We start from the raw sequence: 26600 nt of genomic DNA on the forward strand, positions 1-26600 counted from the left end.
GCCATCTAAACAGTTAAATGTGACGAAATAATCTCGGAAAATAGACAGATCATGTGGAGAGGTTTCTTCTCTGCTGGGTCAGCCAGCTTGAACTTGACTATAGCTATCCATTTGTTCTTCTGTGTGCAGAAGACCCTTTTACTCAAAACTTGACCTACTCCCAGAAACAGAGAACAAGCTCCTGGGATATGGCAACAGAAAATAATTATCAACAGGAATAAGAGAGGCAGACTTGTAAAATATTGTCTTTTTATACATGTATATATGCTTTATTAAATTCACATTCTTAAGAGATACACGAGGTCAACATTTCACAAAACTTTCTATTATTCCAAAAGCAGTTATCATAAAACAGTGATTTATAAGTCATTCAAGCAAAACCAGTATCTATAGGATTTTGTTATGGTTTCATTTCTTGTACTAGTTTTCAAATAGAAGCTTAAAATATATGATATAATATGAGAATAGGAAGAAAGAATTTTACTCTGTAACAATAACTACACTGCAAATATTAGACTTTATATAAAAATAAAGGGGTACTGTCAACAAAGCTCCTCTGTGAATTAGCAAATTACCTATCTGTTATTTCCAAATAATCTCTGCACAAATTTAGCTTTCTAGTCCATTTAAACAATATAGAGGTGACCAATAACAAAAGATTAGTTTACAGAGGAAAAGACCGTGGAAAGGTGTTTGTAAGGAGAAGGGGGCTGACAAGGAGGGCGGGAGTGAGAGAACTGCATACATGTATGACATGGACAATTTAAAACATTTCATTAAGTTCACTAATGAAGAGTTGGCCTGAAACAGGAAAGTCAATCCCCTGCCTCTTTGCTCTCGTCATACCATTGGGAGAATTTCAATTTTCTGCTCCAGCTTTACCTTAGCACTGCATTTTTAACATGTTGAAATATCATCACATTTCAAAGATTATTTCTTAACAGTCCTAAATGTGGACCCTAAATTTGAACTCAAAAGTGTCCCTTTAAGGAAATAAGACAGAAGAGGGAAGGCAGACATGTCTGAAAGACAAAGCCGTTTCTTATGATTATGAAGGCAAAGCCTTTGAACACGGTTCATTAACAGAGTGGATATACCAAGTGCCATCAAAGGAACGTTTCTTTAAAATGGCACACGAGGGGCCGATTCTTCTAACAGCACATTTATGTTAGGTTTGAAGGATTATGAGCTTTTCACAGGCTAAAGCAACATGGGAACTAAAGCTTCCATTAGTAGCCGGTATGACAGTGATTACAATGTAAACTTAAGAGCAGACCCGAGTCTAGAATGGAACTGCGGCAAGCTAAGTGATGCTCTTTAATGATTAGAAGAGGTTTTGCTTCAAGCAAGCTGATTTCTCGTCTGTGAATGCCTTCAAACCACCTCCAAGGATCTTAGATTTCAAAAGACTTAAGTTTAATCACTTTCTGTTTGTTTCTTACATCCACTTAGGAATAGACTATCACAATTCTAGCAGGTACACGTGAATATTAAACAAATAGTCCACCCGCTGTATTGAACATTAAGAGAAATCTAACAACACAGACATCCTACGTAGTGTAATAAGTAATAGACAGTGTCACACTAGATCACACTTGGACTTCTTAACTATTTAATCAGGAGTCTCCTCCTGTGAAAATGACAGAGCATATGTTACGGCACACTACATATACACTGCTTAGAGCTGGAAGCAGAGGGCACAGGAGCACTGACCCTTCCAGCGCCTCAAGGCTTCCTTACAGATACTCAACTGCCCTCTATAGGGCACCAAGAACAAGACTGGGTTTGGACTCTAGCACAATACAGTAACCAAAAAAAGAAAAAAAAAAAGAAAGGAAAAAAAAAAGAGAAAAACCCCACCAGGCACCACATGACAAAACAAACTGAATGACAAGAAGGAATCAGAGAAAAGTCAAACTAGCACTCACATACAGAAAGCTTCCATTTCCACAAGACCTTATGATATACGTCCCCTACAGCACGGCAAGGTACCCCAAGGCACCTAAGGCCTCATACCACTACCCGAGACCCTGACAGCTTCATGGACGCTTGCTTTGTACAGTGCTTTGTGCAAATAACTATTCGTTCATTTGGAGATGCTCCACACATCTGGTCAAGGCAGGGATTTCTTCTCCTTGATAACACCACCTAGAAATATCAACAATATTTTATATATTCCTTAGGGCACCAGGGTTGGGGGGGGAGAAATAGCAAGTGTGGTAGCAACAGTCCTAAGGAGCTGAGGTGATGAATGCAGGCATCCTGTAAGTCCGGTTACCTTCTCCACTCTACACCAGTCTTTCCTGCATACATTCCAACAGCAAAGAAGCAATGAGGGAGTGATGGAAGCGACTATGAGTTTCTTCCCTCGGTGAGAAATGGCAAGGGAGCAGCTCACACAGGGCAGGGAAACACAATGATATACTTTAAGCTGATGCAGAACAACACAAGGTTGACCTAATCCAAAGCAATTTGAATATTACTGTGAAATAAAGAGATGGGAAAGGATGGAGTCAACAGAGAATTTGTATAAATCTCTCAAGCAAGAGAATTTCTGATCACCTCTAATATGTCACTGCTGGGGAAAGAACAATCAGAAGATACACATTAGTGCCCCCCTTAAATGCTTGAAAATAGGTGCTCTTTGAGGCACTAAGAAAAAAAAATCCCCCAAGCAATCAAAACTGTGTATTTGAGTTTTAGTCATCAAACGCAAAATGAGATCAGCCCAAACAGATGTTAGTAAGGTGACTATGCTTGCAAATTGAACTTTAGAGGACAGAGATGCCCAGAAATAGGATATCGGAATGGTTGCAATCTGCCAAACTTTAATCCCCATCGTGGATCAAAGTTCTCTGCATTCCTCACTGAATGTTTTATGTGGGAACTAGTTAAAACACTGAATCAGAAATGGTTAAGTCACTTGGGTGAGAGATCATCCATCAAGATGAGCGAGGAGCATGAATTGGAGCATGCTACTGGAGACTCTGCGGGAACGCTGCCTGTAGCCAGTGAGTCTGAGGACAAGGCACTGCTGACACTACTGCCATCCAAAACATCTGGACTGAGGACAAAGCAAAAAGAATTATAAGCGAATGCATGTATCAGGGTCAACATAACATGCAATGACATGATTTCAAGGACGCACACATCAGTACAGCATTGGTAAATAATAAGAAGCATAAAGGCCACAGCAATGAAATGCATAATGGACTATGTTGTGGGACCTATGAAATTATAAAACCACGGTAACCTAGAGTAAGACTCGCAACATTCTGGATAATTTGATCATCCCCTTGGAAGCACCTGACTATGTAACATATGGTAAGTGTTCCTCTTGACATGCCATGGTTATTGGGATGGGGGGGGTGGTGGTTCCTGACCTTCTGCCTAAAAGATTTCTGTCCTCATATTTATCTTCTTACTTTTCCAGAGCCTTTCAAGCAAGAATAACTGAGGTTTATCAAAGTATCATTTCTTAAACTAGCTTAAGTGTGTCTTCAGACATATTACTCCTACCCTTGAGGACAGTCTTTCAACTTCCCTAAAACTGACCATCTTGTTTGCCCACTCCCAAGAGGCTTCAGTGCAAATATTCAAATCATTTCCTCCTCTAATTACATGCCTTTCCTATTCTTCTCAGTTTATGAAATCTTAATACTGTTTCCTTTCAGATCCAAAGGGCTCCCTGCTTTCTGGAAGACTCCTTTTCTCACATCCTTCAGTTAGTCCCCAGTTAAGCTTCTAAAACTGTCTCTCCTCATAGTTCCCATCACGTCTCTTTAATCCCAACAACTGGCCTCGGTAGCTAGAGTTTTCCTGCCTTGCCCACAGTCAGGACAAATCTTTGTCACCCGCCAGTCCCACAGCCGCTCAGACCCAACCAAGTAAACACAGAGACTTCTATTGCTTACAAACTGTATGGCCGTGGCAGGCTTCTTGTTAACTGTTCTTATAGCTTAAATTAATCCATTTCCACAAATCTATACCTTGCCACGTGGCTCGTGGCTTACCGGCATTTTCATATCTTCCTTGTCCTGGCGGGTGGCTGGCGGTGACTCCTTCTGCCTTCCTGTTCTTTTATTTTTCCTCTCTGTTAGTTCCGCCTATTCTTCCTGCCTAGCCACGGGCCAATCAGTATTTTATTTATTGAGCAATCAGAGCAACTTGACATACAGGCCATTCCCCAGCACAGCCAAGTGCAGACCATCTCAGACACCTGCACTCAGGCCCCTGGTCCTAATCATCCTCTATGTGAACCTGCTGGGTAAAGCCACGAGGAACCCAAGAACGGGCTCCCACAGGACATACAGAACAGCCCACAGCAGGCCTCTGTTCTCATCCTCCCACTTAAACTGATTTGGATACCGAGCATCTCTATAAGCCAGCCCAGAGATACATTTTCCACCCAGCTCAGATGCTCAGTGTTCCCAGAAATCAATCAATCTGGCCTGCCTCAAAAGCCTGGCTTCTTCATACTTTACATGGAACCGAGAATCTCTGCTTGACATCAAGCCACCTTTCTTGCTTCAGTTTCCAGGGGTCATGGATCTATGCTGTATATTTGCCTTGAATTTACTCATTCACTTATTCTAAGTATAGAAAGTATGTAGCTATTTGAAGGACAATGGTATGAAGAACAGACAAGGTCCCCAGCCTCACTGAATATACAGGATAGTGGAGGAGACAGAGATTTAAATAATCAGGCTCATAAAACAATAATTAAACTTTGTGATGTGAGCAATAAAGGGAAGGCATGGGGGGGCGCTATGAGAGGCTGACACATGGGTAACCTGATCTAACCTGGAGGAACTGTGAAAGGATTCTCAGAGGTGAGATTTGATTTTGATGGGAAAGATCAGTAGGCATTAACTCGGGAAGGTGGAGGAAGAAGCAAGGACACTTCTGGGAATTCAAAACAGAGAAGTAAAGAGACAGTATAGAGTCCAGAAAACATAGTAAGAGCCAAACTGCAGGAGTCGTCCGGCAGTTTACGTTTACCCAGACACTTTTTTATTTTTTGAAATGGAAGAAAAACATAAATTAGAGAAGGAATTGTGACTCAAGGAAATACAGGTTCTAGTCTGTCACTAGCTCCTTTGCAAACCCCCATTTTGTTCTAATGCAGGCAATCGAAATGCTATGTCTTTAATATTATTTTGGTAAGTTTCCGAGCTGATGGGTTTCCATTGCAGAGCAGTTTATAGTATATTTGTAAGTCTCAGGCCTCCACCGTCCCTCTGAAGGGCATCTTTTCCTCTCCCACCTTTCTACTCCTATTTTTTTTTAAATGCCATTTAGGGATGGGACCCAGGCCCTCACACACGGCTGGGCAAGCATGTTATCACTGGAGCTACACCACAGTCCCCTCTGTCATCTCTTTCTATTGCCTGGAGGCTGCTTTTAGGTGGAGACAGATTACAAATAGGTTTTGGAAAAGCAACAATGAAAAATGGAAACAGTATATCCCACATTGCTTCTACACTATGCACACTGCCGTCAAATGCATCATTAATAATACCACTTTTAAGGAAGAAGTCTGGAAAACTTAGTTGGCTCTGATATTTGTTCAACCACATGGCAAATGGTCCAAAAATATGAATTATTCAACAACTGAAAAAAAAGTTACACAGATAATCCAAGACACTGGAAAATCAAAAGGACCTTTCTATTTGCCTTTGGAACATACATGAATTTTCCTCTGTAGCTTTTCGCCTAAACTAATATTAAAATGAATTGACTTTCCTGAAGCACATATTGGCTGGGCAGCACAGGGGCATGCTCTATGCCATTTGGCAGGAAGAAAGAGACTTAGATTTTACCATTTGGCCACCATGCAGATAATCTGAAGATAAATAAAGAATTCTTTATTGTAAGCACCAGAATGACAGGGAGTCCAGGATTAGAAGATTTCATCTGTAACAAGACCTGCTTGCTCGCTTAGGTGACTCTTGAAGTCATTCCAAAACACAAAGTAAGACTGTGTAGTGAAATGTTTTTCTAAACATTGTTGATACTTAAGAGAAAAAAAATGACAGAGACATTACCAATTAGAAAAAAAATAAAAGTGAACATTTCAAAATGTCTTCTTCACCATTACACAGAGGGCACATGTCATATCACCCCATCTATGTAGAATGGGACTTGTGTAACTGTATAATCCACAGAGATTACTGTGTGAAAGTAATTTTTATTGATCACCATCACATCTTATACCAGAGCTTCTAAAAGCAACAGAGTCTGGTCCAATTTGAGTTCTTATTTTCTCGTATAACGTCTGATGAGAGTGCTAATGATAACTAGAGGCCAGAAGCCAGACAATCATAGGAAAGCAAAGATAACTGAGACTAGACACAGGACTATCTGAATTGAAAGTTAAATGACCCACACATGCCACTATTATATACATATATATTAAAAATAAGCTAGGGGGACTGCTGATACGGCTCAGTGGGTAAGGGCACTTGCTGCCAAGCCTGATGACCTGAGTTCAAAGAACAGAACCAATTCCTGAAAGTTGTCCTCTGATCTACACATGTGCATGCCCTCACACAAATAAATAAACAATTATAGAAAAATAATCCTCTAGGCATGGTGACACATGCCCGTAGTCCCAGAATTTTAGAGGCAGAAGCAAGAGCATAAGGAGTTCAAGGTCGTCCTTGGCTACATCATGAGTTTAAGGCAAGCTTTGGATACAGAATAAAAATTCTGCCTCAAAAAGCCAAAGAAAAATATTAAAAATAATAATGATAGCTAAAGTGTGATAGCACATGCCTGTAGACCCAGAACTCATGAGGCTACACTGGGATACATGCTGAATTTTAGGCCAGTCTGGACTATATAATGAGAAGACACAAAGTATAAATCTAAGTCAAGTTATTAAAATTAACCATCACATTAAACACTGATGCACTTTTACAGGCAAAACAGGTATTCACTGTTTATCTTCACTCCGGGCTAGGGACCCTGAAAGAATCTTCGTTTGCTTTGCAGTGCTGCAGACACATACAGTCCTATCTCAGCTGAGTAAGGAACAGAAGGGCAGCACCCCACAGCACAGAAGGGAAGTTCTTTTTTCTTTTGGTTTTTCGAGACAGGGTTTCTCTGTGTAGCTTTGCGCCTTTCCTGGAACTCACTTGGTAGTCCAGGCTGGCCTTGAAGTCACAGAGATCCACCTGCCTCTGCCTCCCGAGTGCTGGGATTAAAGGCGTGTGCCACCACTATATGAAAAACAAAAACCAACCAACCAAAGAACTGAAGTACCAACTAAGGCAGACTTCTGAATTACGTTCCAACTCTTGATGTTCACACATACTAAATGTAAAATGACGTAATTCCAGCTTTGTAGTGGCAATGGTCCCCACATTCTGTTGACAGTGATTTCAGGACTTTTTTAGGGGAAAAAAGGAAATAAAACGTATGCTTAAATGGACACAAACCCTAAATGGGCTCACATCAGTGTTCTAACTTAATTTATACTTCAAAGATGTCAGATTTGAAAGATTATTAGCTAGCACATAAACTTTAAGGGCTGTAAAATGTATCTTTTCCTTCTCTTTGCAGGATGGGACAGGGAAAAAGAAAAGTTTAAAAAGCTGAGATCATATCTGCCAGTTATCAGATCTCTGAGCCACTCTCCAACAGGTAGCAAAAGAAAGGCTGCTCCCTTCCCATCTTCAGGAACAGAAATCAGGGCACAGGTGGTTCCTATCTCTAGCCCCCCTTCTAAGACTATGGCTGTATGATTTTGACCAATGGAACTGCATTAAGAGACAGAAGTTTCTGTAAAAGCAGAATCCAGATTCATTATTAAGAGTAACTCACAAAAATTCTTCCCTGTAGACATAAGTGTCAGCATCCTTAGTATATAATGTGTCCTGCAGATCTTAACACAATTTCAAGCGTTAAGATCCTTTGAGATGCCCCCAAGTGCTGGGATTAAAAGCGTGCGCCGCCGCCACCACCACGCCTACCTCCCCACTCCCCCCCCCCCCACCCCCCACCCCGCGACTAATGAACTACCTTTTGAAAGGCTTGTGTGTGTAGTGCATGCATGTGTGTGCATATGAATATTCATGTCTGTCATTGCTCATGTAGAGACCGGAGGAGGCCAGAGTGGGATGCTGGGTCTCTCTTGGCCTTCTCTTTTGAGACAGGATCTCTCACTGAACTCAGAGCTTCCAGTTTTCCCAGCTATGCCAGCTCATCAGCAAGCTCCAGGGATGCACCTAATTCTTCCCTCAACCCCCAGGACTGAAGTGACAGGTGTGTGTGTGGCCATGTCTGGCTTTTCTGTAGGTGCTGCAGATCTGAACTGGGGGTTCTCATGTTTACACAGTGAGTGCCATTGTCCCAGTTATTGGTTTTGTTTTGTCTGGGGGAAAGGGTCTCACCCTGTAGCTCAGACTGACCCCAAACTCCTAGGCTCTTGGAGCCTTTCAACTCAGCATCCATTCGGTTTGGGGTTCATTTAGCATTAATGTCTGTGGCTCCAGGACTCTCGCAGCAACTACAGGTTCACTCCTGGTTTGTAAGAGCAACTCAAGTTCCACGACAGCACTCATAGCCAGCAAAGGCTGTGCTGGCTAAAGATGAGTGCCAGACAAGAACAGGGGACCACAAATAAATACTGTGCCCTTTCCTTTTGTTCTTTTGTTTGGCTGTGGAGAAAACCCAGGGCCACGAGCATGCTAGAGAAGTGCTCTGTCACTGGGCTATACCTCCTTCTGGTTTTCTTTTGCTTGATACAGCGTTCCTATATAGTTCAGGCTAACCTGTTTCACTATGTAGCCTAGGCTGGCCTCCACCATGGCAATCTGCCTCAGGCTTCATTGTGCTAGGACTACAGGAATGTGCTACCACAACCTGCTCCCTGTCCTTGCTTTCTAATTTGCATGAACGTCTTTTGATATTTTGTGGCAATGTAAAAAAAAAAAAAAGACAAAAAATATAAATATATATATATAAATCTCACCATGCATTTTTTTGCCATGCTGGAGGTGGAACACAGAGCCTTGTACAAGCTAAACATGCTTTCTACCACTGAGCTACACACCCAGCTCCTCATTCTCCTTATTTTCCGCTTGGCAAAATGTTGTGAACTTTTTCCCCATTGGATCACTTGATAAATAACTGGGTAAGCAAATCTATTTATAGTCATGTGCCTATACTCACACTTTACCAAAAAAGCCACATGCAGTGTGCACCAGGTATATAGTTTCATCCACTAGTCCTCTTGACAAGCTTCATGAATTACTCTTTGCAATCTCTACATACCCGGGAAGACACACTGTACCAAAATTAGCAATTGAGCTACCAAGGACACACAGAGACAGTGGAAGATACAAATAGGACCAATCTAAAAGGCATTCCAACAGTACCAGTCAGCAAGCCTCATGAATGACAATAAGCTAGGACTTGCTCACCCAGAAGTGCAAGTTATCTTCAACAAAATGATACACATGCAATTTGGGAAGAAGAAATTGTCAACTGTTAGAGCAGTGAGTGGCTTTTATATTCTTTCCATTTAGAGGGTTCCATTTTATTCTATTTTTAAAGTGAATGCCCTTGTGAGTTTTTTATAAAAGGACTCTCAGCTATAAAACCCAGGGATCGAAAAGTTCTACAAGGTGTTACACAATTGTATATAGAATATGGGTACTCAGCAAGTTGACGGGAATATTATGAAAGATTTCAAAATATTATCTAGGAACTGCTACTCTGCCTTCCTCCCAGATGTCTGTCGGCATCCAATTGCTCAACTTCAAGAATCGGAAAAAAAAAAGTCAATTCTCTCATAAATCACTGAAAACCCTTATGTTAGACCTAAGCTAGAATGAGAAAGATCATCAGTCATGTGACCTGGATCGTAAGAATTAGTAACTACTACTATTAAAAAAACTGCACATTTAAGGGGGGGAGGTTGATGGTATATGCCCATGGTCCCAGTGCTCAGGAGGCTTAAGCAGGAGGGGTGTAAGTTCTGGGTCAGTCTGGATTACATAGTGAGCTTGAGGTGAGCCTGGACTATATAGTACAACTATGTTTCAAAATGCAATGAGAAACTGCAGCCTTAATTAGCATTGTGATTGACTATTATAAATTTTCTGAAAAGATTTTATCACAATAGATCACATTACCTAGCAAATACCACAGGTATAATGTTTTGAATATGAAATGTGCCCTACCAGCTCATGTGTTGAATGCTTGGTCGCCTGGGTAGTGGCACTATTTTGGGTGGTGGCAGAAACTTTAGGAGAAGGAACCCATCTGAAGCAAGGAAGCTATTGAAAGCACGAACATGAAAGTCATACCTTATCCCTAGTCCCTTCTTTTCTTTCTGCTTCCTGGCTTCCATGAGGGCAGTAGCCCCTGACAGATATTCCTACTGCCATGATGACCTGCATCAGCACAGGCCCAGAATCAAGGGAGCCTGAGAACTACAGACTGGACCTTCTGAAACCATGAGCTGAATGAAATCCTCCTCCCCTTGCTCATGCCAAGTCCTAGTGGTACACATAGCTAAGAGAATGCAGCCATCTCTCAGAAGTCAAAAGCACGGGACATGAGATGCAAGCAGAGCAGTGATAATTACTATGCGTTTTCTCCACAGCAACCCACAGGCTTTCTCACACCAGTCAGCTGATGACACTACACAGTCCTATCCCATCCCTATCTAGTGAGAAAGTCTGACCTAACAGAGGCTGAGAAAAAAAATAAATGTGCAAAAAGGATACACGTACTTCCAAAGAAGTACTTGGGACTTTCAGAGGACCTGGTCATTCAAAACCATCTACACCTCTGTGAAGACTTGCCCTATGTGAGCATGGATTACATTTTATATTATCTCAATATTCTTTCAATGTGGTTCTTTTTAACGTGAGTCATACCCTAATAGTTTTTTTTTTTTCATTTCATTTTTACCATGAACTGAGATCAGACAATTGCGGAGCATCTGCAGACAGCATGCTGGTGGTGCCTTGGAAGATTCTCTTAGGCTGGCTTTCTGTCTCCATCTCCCCTACAACACAAGAAATGTAGCTACCATAAAACAATTTTACAAACACAGGACCACTGCTAAAATGAGAGGGATATTTGTTAGCCAAAGCTCAGAATATTCCAAGCTATTACATAAAAGTTCCCACATGTGCCAGGAATCTAGAGTTCCAGAAGGCAGGAAAAACAAGAGTTCAAGCCTGGGCTACATAGCTACTTTCAGGTCAGCCTACACTATGTAAGACCTTCTCTCAAAATACACCCCCCCTTAAAACAGTGACCTTCTTATGTGCTTGAATATAAAGACATATGCTTTTTTATACCTTGACCAAAAAAGTAATAGTTTTAAATTTTTCATGCATTATGTTTAGCATGTTTCTCTCTCTCTCTCTCTCTCTCTCTCTCTCTCTCTCTCTCTCTCTCTCTCACACACACACACACACACACACACACACACACACACACACACACAAAAGAGAACACTGATTTTATCAGACAGCCTGAATCAAAGCTTACCAACTGTGGAAATAAAGTAGGTATCCCCAAACAGTTAAAGCTCACAGTGGCTATTTTATGGCTAGCAAAGATTACTTATTACATATCTTTTAATATCTTAACACATCTTGAGACAGCAATAAAATGTACTTTCTGATAGTGTGGCAATAGAAGGTTGAGTTAGATGATATACTAAATATAAAAATAAAGCTGAAAGTATATCGGAAAGCAGTAACAGTAACAGTTCACAAACTTAGAACTGTGCTGGACTACTCAACCTACAGAGTTTCACTGAACTTGTAATCATAAAGCATGGCACCAATGGGAATCATGCTTAACATTCTACCACTAACTAGTGTGGGCTGTTTGTCTCTTCTCCCCTGCCCTGAGCTCTGTTTTTATTTCAAATGTGCATATTCCTTGGAGCTGATGGTCTTTATCTGAGCTCGAAAATAGAATGGAAAAGACAATTTAAGATAAATGTGGTGAACATGTCTGTAATCCCAGCATTTGTGAGGTAGAGGCAGGAACATAACCCCCAGGCTTGAGACCAACTGGGCTCCCCAGAATGCCACAGCAGCCTGTACTACAGAGTGAAACCCTGTCTCAAACAAGCAAAGAAGCTAGCAAAAAAACAAACCTATTGAATTCAGGAGCCTTGCTATGCCTCAGTAGAACCGTGGAACTGAACTTAAAACTGTATGAACTACTTCTGACAGAAAAAGATACAACAAGAACACATGTAAACTTCCTTTCCCTACTATGAATTAAGTAATATTACTTTTTCTTCTGGAGCTGTTGTGAAAGTTATTGAAACTCACCAAAGTTACATTTCTCGTTTACTTTGTTCAGAGAAGCTTTGAAACTGTGTAGGGTTTTCAACTCTAGCAAGGAATTCCTCCACCTACTGGTAGATTTTGGAATAGCTACTAAACGAACACTAAATTCCATTAAGTTTCTGAACAGATTTTACTTTAATAATAACAATAATAATAACTTTAGTTTAAAGTGTACTTTCATCTAATACTCTCGAGAACACTCCTAAAGTTATAAATGATTCTTTGAAAGATTAAATAAAGGGACTTGATTTACTAAATATGAATATGACTACTATATGAGGATCTACTTTCCAAAACATAGCATCTTTAATATTTTTTATAATTTCATATATGTAAACAATTAAATTGATCATATTCATCATCTATTCCCCCTCCTAGACCCCCTGGGTCCTCTACTCAACATGTCCCCACTCCAATTTCGTATCTTCACGATTTGGTTTATAATTTACTAAGTCCAATTAGTGTAGTTCATATGTGCATGGGTTAGGGACCATCCACTGGAGTACGAGCAAACTACCAGTGGCTACAACTCTGTGCAGTCCTGGGGAGCTTAGAACTCATTGTGTAACCCAGCCTGGCCTCAAACTTATAGTGATCCTCCTGCCTCTGACTTCTGCTTTTGAACTCCCCAAGTAGCAGAGAATGCCCTTGATCCTTCCTGATCCCCCTGCCTCTACCTACGATGATTCCAGGCATTCACCACCAAACTGTTTATGCCACCGTAGAGAGCGAACTCAGGGCTTCATACACGCCAGGCAAGCACTCTCCACTCGTGTTACATCCTCCGTCCTGCTGGATACTTCGGGGACAGGCTGCTGAAGCTGAACGGACTCGTCCTGCTATCTATCTCCACTACCCGAGTGTTGTGACTGCCCAGTTGTGTGTCACCATACCTAGCCATCCTTAAGTCTAAGTTGTATCAAATATAACACCTCTGATTTTGTGTGTGAGTCTAGGGCTGGAAAGATTTCACCAAAGCCCTTTTCCTAGTATTAGTTTCTTGGTCCTGAAGGGGATCTGAATTGCTTTATTTATTTTTGCGGGTTTTTAAAGAGATTTACTTATTTTTATGTGTATGAGTGTTTTGCCTACATATATACATGTGCACCCATGCATGCCTGATGCCTGCCAAGGCCAGAAGAAAGAAGGCATCAGATCCCCCGGAAATGTGCATGCTTGGAACTGAACCCAGGTCATCTCCAAGAGCAGTATTTGGTCCCAATCACTTAGCCATCTCTTTAGCCCCTACTTATTTATTTATTTGTCTGTCTATGTATGTATGTATGTATGTATGTATGTATGTATGTATCTATCTATCTATCTATCTATCTATCTATCTATCTACCTACCTACCTACCTACCTATTTCTGTTTCTTGAGACAGTTTCACACTATACTTCAGGCTGGCCCTGGTAATTCTATGGTCTTAGCCTTCCAAGTGCTAGGATTACAGTCATAAACCATCACCCTTAGTGGAACTGCTCTTTTTTTAGTTTTTAAAGATTTAATTTTATCATTTTTAATTGTGTGTGTTTGCATTTCTGTTGGTATGTGCATATGAGTGGAGGAGCCTTTTGGAAGCCAGAGGCGTCCGATTCCCTGGACATGGAGTTACAAGTGGCTATAAGCCACCTAATGTGGGTGCTGGGCATGGAACTCAGGTCCTTTATAATAGCACTGTGCTCCCTTCCTTAACCACTGAACCATCTGTCCAGACCCTGCACTGCTTTATTTCTTAAGGCAATTGTTAAAACTCTTCTTTAAAAGGGCATCTGCTTTTGCTTGTAGCTTAAAGTGTTTTCCTTTAGCAATTCTAGTATTTCAGGTTTTATATTAAGGTCTTTGATCAATTTCGAATTGCCTTTTTTTTTTGGTTTTTCTAAACAGGGTTTCTCTATGTAACAACCCTGGCTGTCCTGGAACTCACTTTGTAGACCAGGCTGGCCTCGAACTCACAGAGATCCCCCTGCCTCTTCAGATCATTGAAAGGCAATTATTTTTGGAATATATATTGATAATATGAATATAAGAATATGATTCAGATATGAATTATAAAAATATAGACAACATAGAATAGTTAATTTATGTAACTTAGAACCCGTAGAGCATGTGTTGAAAATGTTTAACATTTCTTTAGAAAAAAAGAAAAGTAATTCTGTGAATTCATTTCGGACAAAAATTCTAATTTAAGCTTGGCTAAACTCAGTATTTCCCCCAATATTATTAAAATGAAGGTAGACATATTTAGTAAGGTGCACAATGTCACGATCTGGTATATATACAAATACATTTATTACCATGCCTACTTATCTCTTCTCTGGTGTGTTATAAGAACATTCAAGATGTACTCTCTTAGTAGGATTAAGTCTGTAGCACAGTACTGTCAGCCATAACTACCACATACCTTTTCTCTTAAGAGGACCAAGAACACTGGGCTTAATGCACTTGCCTGCGGTCTGACGACTCCTGCTTTGACAAACAAACAAATAGGATGATATGAAGTACGTCCAAGAAGAAAGACTAACAGCATTGCAGCCCACCAAATAAGTAACATAGACAGTTATACAGTCAGAAATACAAAGTGCTTACATTGTAGGGTGATTTGAGTCAGCATATGGTGATATGAAAAAACATGGCATTTTAAGCCTTTTAAAAAGTACTAAGGCAAAATACCCACAATTGCTTAAAGAAAAGTGTCTTACTAAAAATGTATTTGGATTTTGATTTATAACCTCTTTTATCTTTAAAAAGGGTATTAGTATGCTAGTGTGTGTGTGAGTAAGAGTGTGTGTGTGTGTGTGTGTGTGTGTGTGTGTGTGTGTGTGCATTTTCTCTGAATATAAATCAACACTAAGCACTGGGGATGTAGCTTAGTGATAGTGTTGTCTAGCATTCAGGAGGCTCTTGGTTCAAGCCTCAGTATCACACTCAATCCATCAATCAACATTAAATCTCAAACACAGAATCTTGCAAAATATTAATGCTTCAATATAAGTGATGAGCATATGGTTGTTCATTATGAAGTTCTAACTGTTTTGATGTATGTGTGAAAAATTCCATAATAAAATTAATTTGAGGAAAAAAGTAATGAATGATACTCCAGACACTCCTCTCTCTCCCTCTCTGTCTCTGTGTGTGTGTATGTTATGCGTGTATGTGCACATGTATGTGCAAGTTCATGTGCCTGTTTATGTGCCTGTGTGGTAGCATTCTTGGAGTCCAAAGAAGAATGGTCTATCACAGTCCACCTTATTCCTGTGAGAGAAGGTCTCTCACTAAATCTGGAGCTCGGCTAAGCAAGCCTAAGCTATCCTCCTGTCTCAACGTCTCAGTGAGGTTACAGGTCTGAGTGGCCATGATGAGCTTTACATGGGTTCAGGGGTCTAATTTCAGATCCTCCTGCTTGCAAGCACCTTTCCCCACCCAGCCGTCTTTCCATCCCCACATTCAACACTGCAGTTCACTTACACTGAAAAGCGTCTTGGATTCGGAAGAGGACTTGATGGCATGTCGCTGCTGCTCATGAACATTTGCGAAGATGGCGAAAGGCACGGCTAGAGAGAGCAAGCACATGTCCCATTAAAACAGTCACACACCCCAGTCTTCCAAAGGCGCTCTTTGGCTCTGATTTCTGTTTTTCAAAAGGTTCTATTGAACTCTGACAGGAAGAGCGTAGCTCTGCAAGTGCCTCATACCACGACATACCCCAGTTTACTACCGTCGGTTTCCATTGCTGCTTCAAGTCCGTGGAGACTTTAGAGTTGAAGTGTGTATATATGTGTGAGAATAAACAGCTTGCTGGGGAAAAGACAGTTAACATCTTGTTGACAATATCCTACCTGTCCAAATCCTCTGGTTGGGGAAGGTGCCGGAGAAACTGGAGTAAAGTCAATTCTCTTCGGAGAATATAATTTCTCTGGCTTGTCAAAATCACTATCACTCTGTAAACATAAAATATTACCCTCATTCAGCATATCGCAGTACTACTACGTAACACACCTATATTATGAAGAGTAGAAATGGACACATTCAAACATTTGGCTGGTAAGGCAGAGATCAAAACTAAGTCACTCTGGAAGCAGGAAGGCTATCGGCCTATGAAAGAAACTATAACTATCAGTTGACTGACACAGAGATTTCCGGGAAGTTATAAAACCAGCACACATGGGAACACTTTACCAGGCTCAAGCTCTCGTCCCATGACTGGCTTATCTGCATTCCTCCTTGGACTTCCCTAAAACAGAAAGAAAGGCCATCAGAGTTTACAAACAGGACACAGTGGGCGAGGCCCTCCCTGCCCTCGCTAGCCACTAACCTTTCATGGGAAGTTTCTCTGTTCATCATGTCCAGGCCTTCTTCCTACAAGGTAAGCAAGCACATGTGCTAAATCACAGTTTTCAGCCACGTGTCTATCTCAAAGAACCCTGAAATAATCCCAGAGGATCAGAACTACCCTTCTTAGACTGGCAGCCATGCCTTACCAGTATTTCACGGCAGACTCAGAAGGATAATGCTTCCAGCTAACCCGAGTGGCACCCTCACTAATTTTTAAGATTTTAGTCTTAAATTTCTGACCTGAGCTAGTAAGTTAAGTGTAAACACCTAGTACTCTGTGCATCACAGAGCATCAGTTGCTGTCAGTATTAGTGTACAACCTCTTCCTACATAATTCTTCATATTCTTAGAAACTCAGCTCTTCAAACCCCTAAACATTAATACACCAGGGGCAATGCAAGCAGTCTTTAGAAAGCATACCAGGTGTCCACCTCAAAGCACCATCTGTCGCCAGACAGGCCCTGACTTTAGCACTTTTCCCAAATGAATGGAAAGCTGTATAAATTTAAGGGAAAAAAGACTGGGCCTTGGAAGTATTCATTATTCTACTAATCTAAAATAAGAAGCTATGTGAAATGGGAAAGAAAAAATGCCAATGATATCAATTTTTATTACTGATGCACTAATGAGTAAAGATAGGCTAACAAACCCAACATAACATTTTGTATATGATTAATGTTCTCAAAAATACTTTAAAATGGCAAGAAGAACATTTTGTTTCTATGCTGTAAATCATTTCTAAGGTTTGATTTCTAATGCTACCACCACAAACCATAACAGTTAAAGGAAGATCAGCTTCAGGTAGAGAATGTTTGCCTTGTATGCACACCGCCCACCCTAGCGAGGATCAATGAAAGAAGGCAAGGTTAACCTTCAAAATAATTGCTGTTTTCCTTACATCATCTTTTCTTCTCCTTTAGACAGGATTTCATATAGCCCAGGCTGACTTTGAACTCACTACTTAGCTAGCTGATGATGACCTTGCATTTCTGATCCTCCTGTCTCCACCTCTTGAATATCTTGTATATGGAGTGCTGGGGATAAACCCAGGGCTTCATGTATGCCAGGCAAGGACCCAGTTAATGGTCTCAAACCCTTATCTTTTAATATCACAAAACTGAAATGATTTGGAGGCCAAATTATGTTCCTCTGAAAATAATCACAATCTTGTCACAGAAGGTAAGATATAATTCAAACCAGTGGATCTTACAAAATTGTAACAGTTGTAATGTAAATAATTATTATTTTCTAAGAAATACAAATGAACTTGTAAGTGTATCAAATCAAACAAGACAATTATTCTGCTTAAGAAGCTTTATGCTATTACAACAACAACAACAAAAACCAATTCTAATGTGAGCAGTAGAACAATGGGCTTTTTAGGCAAAAGCTAATTCAAGTAAAATTATCCACTGAGACATGATTTTCCCTTAAAAGGCACACCTCCATTACCCACCCCTTCTGTATTTTTCTCTTCTAAGCTTTGAAACAAGAAAAACTGTACAAGTAAAATCCTTTGTAAAGTCATTTTTTTTGTATCATGAAAGCAACACGTTTACCACTGAACTTTCAATGAGTTTGCTGAAAAATTATCTTGCAGGTAAGGAAATAAGACAGGGTTACCCTAACAGGCTGATGTGGGAAGCATGCGTGTGTCGCCTAGAGAACTAATGCATACCAAAAAGTAGTGACCTCAGGAGGAGAGCCCCAGTGAGGAAGAAGTCAGAAATTTCAACGCAACACTGATTAAACATACAACTTCTCAATCTTAGATAAAACTATAAAGTGGCTCTGAAACAGAGAGAGAAAAACAGAACAATGTCTAGAACCAGAAACAAGAATAATTTATCAGCTGAAAAAAAAAAGAAAAACCTTCTGGGAGCTTTAGGGAGATGCTGGGTAAATGGTGTTAAGGAAAGCAAAGAGCTCAAGTGGGATCAGAAATGAGCCCCTGACACAGACAATTAAGTGGGCATTAGTGACATTTTCAAGGACAGCCTTTAATGGAGTTGTGGTAGAAGCAGCAAGATTACCAACTAGCAGGAAATTAGGAGACAAGGCGCCAGATACAGTCAAGGCTAGATCATTCTTTGAAAAAGGCCAGGGAAGGGAGAGGGAGGAAGGACAGACCTACAGGAAAAGAGGTCAATGTCCCACAGAATATGTGTGAGGAAAAGGTGGGGGCCAAAGACTTCGAGAGGAAGAGACTGAGGGGTAAGACAGGGGACAATAGCTACCCCAAGTGGCAGGGCATCAGAAAACATCCTAATAACCACCGGGGAGAAGCACCATATGTGAAGACAAAGGCCGTTTCAGGAGAAGAAACCTGGAATTTTAACAGACAGGCGTCAGGGCTGCAGAGAGGGCTCAGTGGTTAAGAGCTACTGCTCTTGCCGAGGACCCGGGTTCAATTCCCAGAAGTCACATGGCAGCTCACGTCTGTCTGTGACTCCAATTCCAGGAGCTCCAACACCCTCTTCTGGCTCCCACAGGCTCCTGCATGCATGTGGTGCACATATATCCATGCAGGCTCAAGTAACAAAATAAATAAATCATTAAAAAATTCAAAGATAAGGGGGGGCTGTCTGGGCTGTGAAATGAGAAGGGTCCTTGTCTGGAAGTGAAGAGTGGTAAGTCAGGAAGCTAGCCGAGACTAAAGAACAAACAAGCTTTCCAATGTGGCGTTGGAGAACAGCATGGAATCAGTGGGACCTCAGCCCCCTGGGAGAATTCATCTGTCCTTTCAACCTTCCTAGCTTTTCAACTTCTCTCCTTGAAATCAAAGCAACACCACTCCCCTGGCCACAATGAAACAAAATTTCAGTCAGTTGGAGTCCTCCTTCTCCCAGAATTGTTATTTTAAAAAGTTGTAATAGCATAAGGCTGCTTAAGCAGAATAATTGTCATGTTTGGTTTTATACTATTACACATTCATTTGTATTTCTTATGGAAAATAGTAATTATTTACATTATGACCGTTACAATCCTGTAAAATCCATCTGTTTGAATTAGATCTTACATTTGTGACAGGACTATGATTATTTTGAAGGAATGTAATTTGGCCTCCAAATCAACTGCTAGCAACTACTAGCAGACCTTTAACCACCCCCCCACGCACCTCTTCTGATTCGCTGCCTCGAACACACCACTGAGTTGGAAGCTTACTATAATTGTGTATAAATTTTAGATGATTCACATATATCTAATCAGTCGGCAAATTATGGAGGGCCTACGTCCTCTCTGCTTGTCTTTTTACCATCTCATCCTTTCCATTTCATTTGCCAGCATTTTACTCTTTGCCTGTTACTATGGGACACGGAAGAACACATTAAGATTTATACAGTGTGCTGTAATATTAGTATAGAGTGTCATTAATATCATGATGGTGTGGGAACATGTACAAAGGAGATATAAGGATTAAAGCAGGTTCTGAAGGAGCAAAAAACGCGAGAAAGGAGGAGGAGGGGGTTGATGGGCAGCATAAGGATCAGTGAATTACCATGGCCCTTTAGAAAATGAGGCAGCCAGAGCAAAGGATGGGGAGTAAGGACAGATGAGCCTAGACCAGAGTGGATAAGAATCTTCACCTCTTATAAAAGAGCTAAGTGAAGTGGAGAGAGGCCAATTCGTTTTCCCCGTCTTTGCTATGCTTCTCTTATCAGGAGCACAGCTGTATAACACGTAAGAACATTTTTCATATACCCAACAAAAATAAGTAGTTATATTTTCAAGTGCCGTCAGGGAAGTAGGTGAAGCGAATCAAACCTCTAGATAGCTAACATCCCCTCTTTAAGTATTTTTAGCCAGTTCAGTGGAAATCTTTCGAAAATGTGTTAGAATGCCCCCTTTCTCAGACTGGTTAAAGCAAACAGAACGGCACTGGAAGATCTCTAGTCTAGTGCCAGCCCGGCCACTTACTGCTGTGTGACCCTAAGCAAGTCACTTGTGTGGGAGTCAGCTGCTGCTGCTTCTGACCGAGACAACCCCCTCACGCCTTGTCTTTTCTCCACTTCGTGGAGACTGTTACATGAACTAAACGAGTGAAAGGACTTTGTACCATGTAAAATACATCCAAGTGGCCATGTTCCTGGAAATTCAGAGAAGGTTAATGACCAGGGATCCTCTAGAACATTGCCATATGCTTCTAGACTAGCGACACCCTCAGGACTATCAACAGGCTCTTAGCCCTTGTGCCAAACCACAAACTATCGGGAGGGGAAAATCCTGCCTGCTGTTCTGCTTTTCCCTCTCCTCTCGGCTGGCAAGTATTAGCAGACCTTTAACCCACACGCACCTCTTCTGATTTGCTGCCTCGAACACACCACTGAGTTGGAAGCTTATTATAATTGTGTATAAATTTTAGATGATTCAGGGGTCAGAGAGGCTGTCCTATAAATAAATGGATGAACCTTTGTGCACAGACTATGGAAATCTAGTTCAGCCATTTAGAGGTCCGTGTGCTTACATCTCAGATGTCTAAAGCTGCCGAGTGAGTGAGTGAGCTCTGCATGTGAAGTGCTACTATATAAAAACCTCTTCATAATTTCCCCAGAGCAGCCATCTAATACAGTGATTCCCAACAGCTCTGGCTACAGAGAAGATACACACTCATCCACTCTTCTGGGAATATAAACACATAGTTTCCAGGGGTCTTTATTTTAGACAACCAGTGTTAGCTGACAGATGAGTGTCAGAAACACTCTGCCCCCATTAAAGTGATTTTTTTTTATATCCTAGCACAAATAAAGACCAAGGTTCTCTGCTATATTTGGAAGTTACTCCTGATTTACCTCACAACTGTGACGCAAGCAGAAATAAATAACAAGGGATGATTTTTACAAATACAAAGTCCTACAGCAAGGAAGGCAATTTTTAAGTCCCCCCACCCGTGTGTGTGTGTGTGTGTGTGTGTGTGTGTGTGTGTGTGTGTGTGTACCAAATGCTGAATGGCCATGGCAAAACCTGTAGACAAAATGCGTAAAATAAGTCTTTTTTTAAAAAAATTATGCACAGCACATAATTTCCCAGAAAGAGCTATATTTGAAAGTATCTCCTCCAATCTAAATCACTGCAGATACTTACTTTGATACTTACCAAGCTATGATGGCTCATAATTGTCGCACTGTTCCTCCGAGTTCTAAGTGGATACGGCTCAAAAACCTGTGAAAGGTCACTGAAAAGTAAAAAATAAAAGGATTAATGTCTTCTAAAGGAAGCTATCTGTCAACTGAGCTCAGCAGCCTCCAATCTGTAATTAACAATGAACTCTTCAATGGCTCATCATTTTCTACAGACGAGGACCTCCTTACCGTCCGTCCTCTTGGCAGGGCCAGGCTGGAGTGCTTCGGCCTCTGCTTTTGCTAGACACTTATCTCCTCAGTGGTTGGGGGACAGCTCTGAGAGGGTTAGGGCGGAGCTCCAGACTGGTTCATTCCAGCTGCTTCAGGTCAGAACTACACCCCCAAACCAGTTCCTGTCAGACGTGAGCAGCTCATCTCTTTACCCCAGAGAACAAGGAGGACTGTTTACTGCTTTGCAGGGGTTACCTACCGCCTGAGGAGAGCTAGGGAGCGAGGTCTTAAGACTGAAAGAAGTCTTATCAACACGTCTGCCCCAAGCACCCGTTCCCCTGTTCTACCCCTGAGTCCTGATGTCCAAGTGAACAGATACAATTGAAGAGATTTGCATTTTTTTCTTTTTGTTCATGTTTCCCCTTTGACCTCACACGCCCTACCATCATCTGTCAAAATCCTTCTTCTCCTTCCACACCTATCTCAAAAGCCTTGCTTCCGTGAAGGCACAGCACGGAATTCTCCTCATTCCACAAACATAATGTAACCATCCCCTACTTCAAACTCAAAGAAACTGGGAGATACAAGCTTCCTGAGACAGCGCCTTGCTTTTTAAAGACATGGTGTTGCTATGTTGTCCATGCTGGTTTTGAACTCCTGGGTTCAGGCATATACCACCACAGTTGGGTAAACTTCCTTTTTATTTTTGCTTGAAGAGCTAGAGAATCAAGAATCTTGCATATCCCCATCAAAAGCTCTACTGTGAGCCACACTACCATACCAGTACATTTGTATATCTGTATGTTCCTGTGGGTGAAGTCACGGCCTCGTACATGCTAACAGACAGGCACTGCTAAACAGCTACATACAGAGCTCACATTTTACCTTCTATAAAAAAAGAGGTTCCCCAGCATCACAAAAAACGCAGAAAAGAGAAACGGAATGAAATAGAAAATAAGTGTAAATGGTTATTAAGTCTCTCCAGAGAGGCGCTTTATTGGTCTTTTGTATGATATCCCTGAAGTGCCTAGCAGTCTGTTCTGCCCGTGATAGGAATACAAGGATTTTCAAACCTGAACTGTTCTGGGCTCTAAGAGACCACTGACAATACCTATTTCAGCCATCCCCATTTTTAAATGAGAAAGCAGACGTGAAAAGGTTAAATAACTCACTCAGTTCAGCTAGCTGGTGACAATTGAAACCAGGCCTGGACTCTTCGCCCCTTGTCTGTCACATCATGCTATCTTTCAAGTAATTACTTAAACTGTGGTTCACAAAACAGTGGCACTTTTTTCTTGAATTGTCTAAATGCAGGTCAGTGGGACAGCCCAAGGCCCCAGCAATTGCTTGCTTACCAGACTTTCACAAGACAAGGAGAGAGAAGGTAGGGTGGAGGATGAGACAAAGAGACAATTTCCTCTTAATATCCAAAAATTACTTGGTAGTGCCAAGGACAACATCAGAAATGCAACAGTCACTTCATCATTTCCCCGGTTTCAAAATCATACTTAAATCTAGGGAAAAAAAAAAATACTTGCCCCTCTGCAAAATACAGATGTTATAATCAGTTCAATTGGTGGCAAAGCATTATCAAGCCTTCGGCTGTGCTTGAAAAAAAAATGTTTTGGGCTAATATTACTCCTCTGTACTGTATTAATGCCCTCTGTGCGGGGGGGTCTCAAAATTTTCTTCAGATGAATCGGCTACTTACAAAAGGGAAATGTGATAGCTTCATTAGGTGCGCCAACCAGCCCTCATCACCACAAGATTTTACTTTAAACTTCTTGGTGTCTTGTTTACTGAAAAGACAACATCCTGCCACTAAAATTAAAGGAGTGATTTTTTCCCCATTATTTTCTCAAACCTGTGGTTTACTGACCTAAGTTACAAGCCATCTCTCTGTCTCTCTCTCTTTTTTTTTTTCTTTTAGCCACTGGAACACATTTCAGGCAGCTTAAAAAACTGAAAACACTGTAATAAATCCAAATCACTTAATAAGACATGAGCGCCCCATGTAATCCCAAGTTATTAGATAAACTATGATTTCTTAAAGCAAACCTGTGTTAATGCCAGGGTTCCTAAACTCGGCATAGAAACAGCAGCTCTTAGAGACAGGTGTCAAGTTACAAGCCTAATTCAGGGGGTTCAGCTTGACTTGCCCTGATGGAAATTAGCCAGGAAAAGCAACCTGTCAGCAGAGCCAGAGGTTTCTACATTCTTTTTCAGAACTGGACAACACGGCCCCCTGGTAGAGAGGTCCCTTTTCTCAGACGCAGCCAGAGTGTGAGGTCAAACTTTCCCTCCGTCTAGAGAGCCAAGTCACTGTGAAGAGAATAAGACCTCAACCCCTCAGTTTGGAGTCCAGATGAACTGGAACTGGCACTTTTGGGCAGGAAGACTTCTTGCCCAGGGACAAACCTCTGAACCCCACACTCCGTCCTCCCCAGTCCAGCTCACCTGAGCACATGGATCAGGGGAGCACTGTTGGACCGTCTCAGGGTGCCCCCATCAGATGTGTCCGCCTCAAAATCCAGCTCCATTTTCTCCTGAGCCATTCGGAGACTTGTTAGCAGAAACAGCCAGCAGTGCTCAGCTCCTGGTGCTTTGCTATGGACTCACTGCAGGACTGAGCTGCTGGGGACTGGCAGCTGGGGGCGGGGGCTAGTGGGCGGAGGCTTGGGCGCGAGGGCGGAGAAAAGTGGGAGAGGAGGATGCAGATGAGGCAGGATGTGGGGGTGGGTGGGTGGCGGAGGAGGATGGAGAGCTTGTGTTGGGAGGGGGACAGGATGAAAAAAAAGGATGGAGGAAAGACAAAGGCGGGAGAAGGAAAGAGACACAGAGGTTGATAAAGGATAGATGGAAATGCAGTGCATAGGATAAATGGAAGAGGACAGAAGTGGGAAAAGAGGACAAAGGTCAGGAAAAGAGGAGCACAGGGATGGGGAAAGGAGGAGGAGGAGGGATGTGTGGAAGAGGGAAGCACAGAAGGAGAAGAAAAGGGAGGAAACTAGGCAGTGGCAGAACTCATGCTGTCATTTTTCCCGCCTAAGACCGCAAGCGCGGCTCGGCTACAGTTGCTGTGGCTGCCTGTGCAGCGCTAGCAATAAGCACTTGACAGCTGGCCAGGCGGCCTCGGCAGCTCCACCTCCACATGCTCAGGGTCTCGGTCCAGTCCGCCATGCTCCGGGACCCGGCCCCCAGGGCCCCTCGGCGCAGGGATGGCGCCTTTTCGCTCCCTGGCCCCCGCCCGCCTGCAAGACTCGGAAAAGGGGTCGGCTCTCTGCGCCACCGCAGCGCAGCTTCTTCCTCTTATTGGTTCTAATGACCTGCGGACCCGCTGGAGCTCAAACTGAATTCTACGATCTGCCGCCTCTTTTGCCTCCCACGCTTCAGAAATGGGAGCCTCCACGGGGCCAGTTCTTCCGCATCTTGTCGCCCATTGGGCGTTGCGCATGCGCCTGGCCGCTGCTCCAATGGGCCCGCGGGCAAGGCGCATGCGTAAGAGCCTAGCCCGGCAACCCGCCTTCAAAAGGGAGGGGCGTATCCAGGGGGGCCCGAAATCTTCCTGCGTGGCATTGGTCCGGGAACCCTGGCGCCGTATTTCGAAAAGAGCCAATCGTTTGGAGACTGAAGTATCAGTTTTTAGGCTAATAGTCAAAAGAAAGGGATTTTCACATTATTTCACTCCATATTTGTACTCTGACCTCTGTGATTCCCAGTCATTTCTCTAGTATGCATATGCATGCCTGCATGCACTCCTGAGGAGGTCAGAGAGGGCGCTGGATCCCCTGGAGCTGCAGTAGAAGGTGACTGTGAGCTGCTGGGTTTGGAACTCTGGTTCTCTGTAACAGCAGCAAGATCCCTAACTTCTGAGTCATCTCTTAGTCAACCCTAACCCTAACCCTAACCCCTCCCTTACTCATTTATTAAATCCCTCGGTTTTGTTGGTTTTCTGTCTACCATGGTCTGATTTCTTTTTCAGATCGCCTGTTTTAGCTGCACCAGGCAAAAATAAAAGATTCATTTTCTTCCCAAGGCTTATGGAGATTCTAACAATCATAATACGATGCATATGAGAGCTGGAATTGTTTAAAAAACACCTACATGGCACTAACTACATGCTATGCAGCATTATAACAACTGCAAAAATATTAAATCATCTCATTTTCAGCACTGAAAATCCCTTCTAAGATACTGCATCATTTCAACCATCCAATGTTACAAAAGCATGGGAAATATAATAATTATGAATTAATTTGAAAATACAGCAAAATAGAGCTAGAGAGATGGCCAAGTGACTTAGAGCACTTGCTGCTCTTCCAGAAGACCCAAGCTGGCTTCTCAGCATCCATCTCAAGCAGCTTCACCACATCCTTTAACTCCAGCTCCAGAGTACTCCACACCCTCGTCTCACGGTGAACCCACGGGGATGTGGCATAGACACACATACACGCAATTAAAAATTAAGTATTTTTATTTTAGGAAAAAACAAGCTGAAGAAATGGCTTAGTGATTAAGAGCATTCGCTGCTCTTGCAAAGAGCAGGAGATCAGTTTCCACCAACCAAGTCTGGTGGCTCACTTACCTGTAACTTCAGCTCCATGAAGTCCAATGTCCTCTTGGCACATGCACACACTCATACA

General features: G+C 42.1%; 1 protein-coding gene across 3 annotated transcripts; it reads right to left on the minus strand.

Moving 5' to 3' along the window:
- Positions 1-240: 240 nt before the first annotated feature.
- Pabir2 (PABIR family member 2) lies at positions 241-25371 on the minus strand. Of its 3 annotated transcripts, none has more exons than XM_028887096.2 (9): positions 24415-25371; positions 21761-21839; positions 16647-16690; positions 16511-16565; positions 16171-16272; positions 15800-15885; positions 14736-14797; positions 10927-11023; positions 241-3064 (listed from the first exon to the last, which is right to left on the minus strand). In XM_028887096.2, the coding sequence occupies exons 1-9, from the start codon at positions 24510-24512 to the stop codon at positions 2920-2922; spliced, it is 768 nt and encodes a 255-aa protein (XP_028742929.1). In that variant the 5' UTR covers positions 24513-25371; the 3' UTR covers positions 241-2919. The 3 variants fall into 3 exon arrangements, with proteins under 3 accessions (XP_028742929.1, XP_037054876.1, XP_037054875.1); XM_037198981.1 differs by having other exon boundaries at positions 241-2148; positions 14736-14800; positions 24415-24512; XM_037198980.1 differs by having other exon boundaries at positions 14736-14800; positions 24415-24512.
- Positions 25372-26600: the final 1229 nt, after the last annotated feature.

This window comes from Peromyscus leucopus, chromosome X (genome assembly GCF_004664715.2).
Source record: "Peromyscus leucopus breed LL Stock chromosome X, UCI_PerLeu_2.1, whole genome shotgun sequence".
Lineage (NCBI taxonomy): Eukaryota > Metazoa > Chordata > Mammalia > Rodentia > Cricetidae > Peromyscus > Peromyscus leucopus.

Bases quoted from the DNA above. Each gene is read 5' to 3' on its own strand.
- Pabir2 (XM_037198980.1), bottom strand. From the start codon at position 24,512: ATGGCTCAGGAGAAAATGGAGCTGGATTTTGAGGCGGACACATCTGAT. The intron at 16,691-21,760 runs GTAAGTATCAAA...CTTACCTTGTAG, and splicing joins TTATGAGCCATCATAGCTTG to GAAGAAGGCCTGGACATGAT. The intron at 3,065-10,926 runs GTAAAAATGAAA...CTTTGTCCTCAG, and splicing joins TTGTCTGATCTCAGTTCATG to TCCAGATGTTTTGGATGGCA.